The sequence below is a fragment of the Rutidosis leptorrhynchoides genome, chromosome 1, assembly GCF_046630445.1.
Source record: "Rutidosis leptorrhynchoides isolate AG116_Rl617_1_P2 chromosome 1, CSIRO_AGI_Rlap_v1, whole genome shotgun sequence".
NCBI classification, from domain to species: Eukaryota; Viridiplantae; Streptophyta; class Magnoliopsida; order Asterales; family Asteraceae; genus Rutidosis; species Rutidosis leptorrhynchoides.
This window is the reverse complement of record NC_092333.1, coordinates 360,891,441-360,895,657: the sequence shown is the minus strand read 5'-3', so window position 1 is coordinate 360,895,657 and position 4,217 is coordinate 360,891,441. Positions and strand designations below refer to the sequence as shown.

Genomic DNA, 4,217 nt, shown 5'->3' with positions numbered 1-4,217 from the left:
ATACATTAGGGACGAGGGATGCACACAAAAAAGAAAAAGGATGAGGAGTCAAATTTGATGTAAAATTCAGGAACGAGTAATGAAATTTTGTCTTAAAAAATTCATGTTTAAACTATCCATGCAATATATTGAATAAACCTCAAGAACTAGTGTAATTTTGTCTACAAATAATTGAGGCCGGGCCACTTTTATGCAGAGTTTAACATCAAACCACTAGTTATTAGTTTGTTTAAATTATTTGATCTTATTATTATAGATTGAAAAATTGCAATGTGGGACAATATGATATGAAGGCACGGGGACCCACGAAAACCGCCACTTGTCATAAGTTTTGGGACACAAAGACTCCTTCTTAGTCATCATTCGTGTTCGATCTTCAAATATACAATTACATTCAAATAACTGCTACAAATTCTGTTCTATAAAAAATACTATAAAACTCACTTTCCAAAATATAACTACTACTACAACGAATTCTGTCTTACTATGCGTGGTTTCATATTCATTAGATAAAAATTATCATCGTCTTCTTCCAATACTTTAATCTCTTGAAACATATCTTGATGATCATCCAGGTATCAATTATGTACCTCATCTTTTTTCTATCACTCGTCCTCTATTTTATGTATTATATTTCATTAATGATTATAATTACAAGTTTCTGACTAATATTTGTGTTCTTTTTTATGTTATGAGGTTAATTGGGAATTTGTCTCATCGTCCTGGTTTTTATGATCAAGTAGATTCAATTTAATACAGAAAAGTGCTTCTCCTGAGTCCTGACCATCTTCATATACATTTATTTGTGTTTGTGTGGTCTTTATTGAATAGGGATAATAAGATTTAATTTATAAGTGAGCATGATATTAAAATTTGAGTTTTGAGCAGCTTCACTTCTTTTTTTAATTAGCCTATGAATGTTTTTAGTATCTGATCAATTTTGTCAGCTACTTCTGTTAAATAGTATAAGTTGTTAGAACTTGTGCGGTCCTTTAAAAGTCTATAATCTATTAAGAGATTAATCAAAGATTAGTATATAAAGTTCCTCTTATATCTATATGTGACAGGTTGTTAACAAATTTAGAAGATACTAATGAATTCACCCGTGGAACCACGTGTTTGTTTAAACGAAATAGCTTAATAATATGTTTTAGATATTAAGTGAACGTAAATGATAAAGTTATTTAGTTTAATGATTCGTGGAACCACAGAGTCCGACTAAGAAACTCGTCAGCCAAACATTTCATGAAACATCTAAAATGCATATTAAACAATCCACATCCAATCATAAGAGATAATATTTGTTGTTATTTTATTTTAAAAGTGTAAAGTAAAATATAAATTTAGAATTGGTTTCCTTCTGCTTAACTTGTATACCTTCTCCTACTGAATTCAAAATAATTCAAAATTATTTCATTTTAATAATTAAAATAATTATTAATCAGATTTAATAATAATAATTAATAATTAATTAATAAGATTTAATTTTAATTCAAAATTATTTAGACTAATTACATCACCCACCATGCTTAGATTTTTTTTTTCTTTTTCTTTTTGATTTTTTCTTAACAAAGGAATTAGCCTAATAATGACATTATCATTATAGCATTTTAATATTAACTATAGATTACTATAGGCATAATCAGGGGCGTCTTTGAGCATAGGCAAGATAGGCAGCCGTTTAGGACTCAAAAATTTTTAAAGAGCCCAAAATTTTGAATATCGATATACTTTTCTCAAAATATTCTGTTTAATTAAATAAAGAATTGTCAATTATAGTTGTAATAATGTAACTTCAAATAGTTAAAACATTGTAAGTAAATAAATTAATAATTCTAAGTATTATCTTTTTATATGCATTAAAAAATTAAACGTGTATAAGGGTTCACTTTTATTTTTGCTTAGGGTCTTCAAATTGTTGAGACGGCCCTGGGCATAATGTAACTATAAAAAATAGTTAACTATATTCTACTAGAGTTATACAGCAAATTGTGACATTTAATCAACCTAATAGGCGATATTAAACAATATGGTGTACTAGAGTTTTGATATTGATCATTGTTAACTTTACAAAATTTCAGATGCACATGCATTTCACAAAAAACTTAATTAAATGTTTGTGTCAAGATGTGAAAGTTGTTGCCAAAGTGCCCGAGGTTCTTGAACGTGGGACCTGTTATCTAGTCGACGAATTCTCTTGTTCATTACAATCTGAGTGTTTGAAAATTTTATTGGCAGGGTCGTGAGATGACATACGGATGGCCATTTGGGCTCGGCAATATGAACACAACACTTGGTGTACCTGAGGCTGAGGCTGTACCAGGTGCTAGAGAACCACACACTTTTCAACGTTCCTTGTTAAGTTTTTCTTCATTTTCATCATCCAATTTCGACACAGAGGTAATGTAGTCACACCAAAATCTATACCACATTCAGTAGTAGCTACATAGATAGGCTATAATACAAAAGTTTTAGCATGGAGTGGTTACTGCCTTTTTGGGCGTCCGTGAGGTATCAAGTTCAAGTCTCACCTGGGGATTTTATAATGCAAATTGCTTTGCAGTTAGTTATGCAGTCCTCTGGAGGCAACCCTCTTCTGAGACTGTCCTATGGCAGTTGTTCAGGGGGTGCTTCTCAAAGGAATACACACAGAGCATGTCCTATTGCAGTTGTTATGTGGAACAACCTTAACACGTGGAACGGATATGAACGGCTGATAGAAAATCCTTTGGTGGTCTCCAGTCAGTGACACCAATTTCACTAAAAAAAAAAATTTCTTTACAAAATTTTAGGTTTCGTGTTTAAAGACTGATTAGCTTATTTCAAATGCAATAATTCTTTGAATAAACTTAATTCTTCAAAGTTGTAATGAACAGTCAACAGCATCATTCTTTCAAGACAATAGTGTGTCACTAGGGAGACTAATTGGAATCAGACAACGAGACAATGGAACCTTATACTTTCCAAGACCAGTATGCATACAAGAACAAAGATCCCAACGCTCCCAAGTATCATCCGCCCGAGGTGTTTGTGTTCCTAATTTGTTGAACATGTTAGGCAAGATCGGCAGAAGTAAAAGTCACTCAAGACATTGAAGAATTGGTTTCCTTTTGTTCATCAGTAAATAATCATAAAATCAGTCAAGAAAACAAATGAAACAAAATGAAACGGACGAATAAGTATTGTTAATTTTATCGTTCAAGATGAAAATGTTTGAATAGGTTGTGGTGCATAAGCATTATCTGAAACAATTCTTGTATATCGTTATCGTTATTCATATGAATGGTACATCTGTTTTTTTTACGTCACAGGCATAGTTTCAAATTATTTAATGAAATGGTAAATCAAACCCTTAGATTACAGTGTCTTGTTTAAGTGTTATTACTTATTAGACTTTTTCCGTGTACAAAAGTAGTTGTAGGATGAAAGTCCACAATCAAAACCAGAAATAACTTATTTTTTCTATGATTTGCAGTAAACTAGCTCAAACAAAACATGTTAAGATCAACCAACAGAACTATTCCTGTTGTTGTTCAGATGAGATCAATCCAATCTAAATATTAAATTACTGTTTAGACGAATTTAATTATGATGGGCTCATTTGACTCAAATGCTTAAATAAACTTTAACAATAAAACACATTCATTTACCCAAACTTTTTTCTAAATAAAAGCCAAAATATATAATGGGTCAGCCCCGCCCGTTTTGAGTTGTGCATAAGAAATTAAGAATGACCGGTGAATGCTGACAAAATTAATATTGATCAATCTCATTCGACAAGGCAACCATTTAATTTGGCATATGATTTTAAGTGTAGTCCATACGGTTATGGTTAAGAAATTAAATCGTGTATAGGTGATTGTTAATGGTATATCAATTATCATTTTTATTCGGAAGCAGCATTCGAAATGCACAAAACTAGCAGCAACAACAATTTTTATTAAACAGTCGTTCACCGTTCTCCGATCATAACAGACCACCCAGCGTCATGCGTAAGTCCCGCAGGCAGCTTCTGAAACGACCCGTCCATATTACTATAAACGCAGTACGTTATTCATTGGTCCCATAGCGAGGTATTTGACCTCTATATGATACGTTTTAGAAAAATATTGCATCCGTTTCATAAAAAGCACACCATTATTATACATAATACATGTTTTAAACAATTGGGCGATTATTTAAGAAATAATCCCCAAAATACATCGGTTTCCAAATAC

General features: G+C 31.6%; 1 protein-coding gene across 1 annotated transcript; it reads left to right on the top strand.

The window, feature by feature from the left end:
- Positions 1-410: 410 nt before the first annotated feature.
- LOC139870866 (uncharacterized) lies at positions 411-3,283 on the top strand. Its single transcript, XM_071858636.1, has 3 exons — positions 411-575; positions 2,239-2,400; positions 2,877-3,283. Exons 1-3 carry the CDS (start codon positions 564-566, stop codon positions 3,093-3,095), a joined length of 393 nt encoding a protein of 130 aa, XP_071714737.1. The 5' UTR covers positions 411-563; the 3' UTR covers positions 3,096-3,283.
- Positions 3,284-4,217: the final 934 nt, after the last annotated feature.

What these genes read in the sequence shown, in the direction of transcription:
- LOC139870866 (XM_071858636.1), top strand. An exon ending in CATCCAATTTCGACACAGAG is followed by an intron (nt 2,401 to 2,876) that starts GTAATGTAGTCA and finishes TGTAATGAACAG; the next exon opens with TCAACAGCATCATTCTTTCA.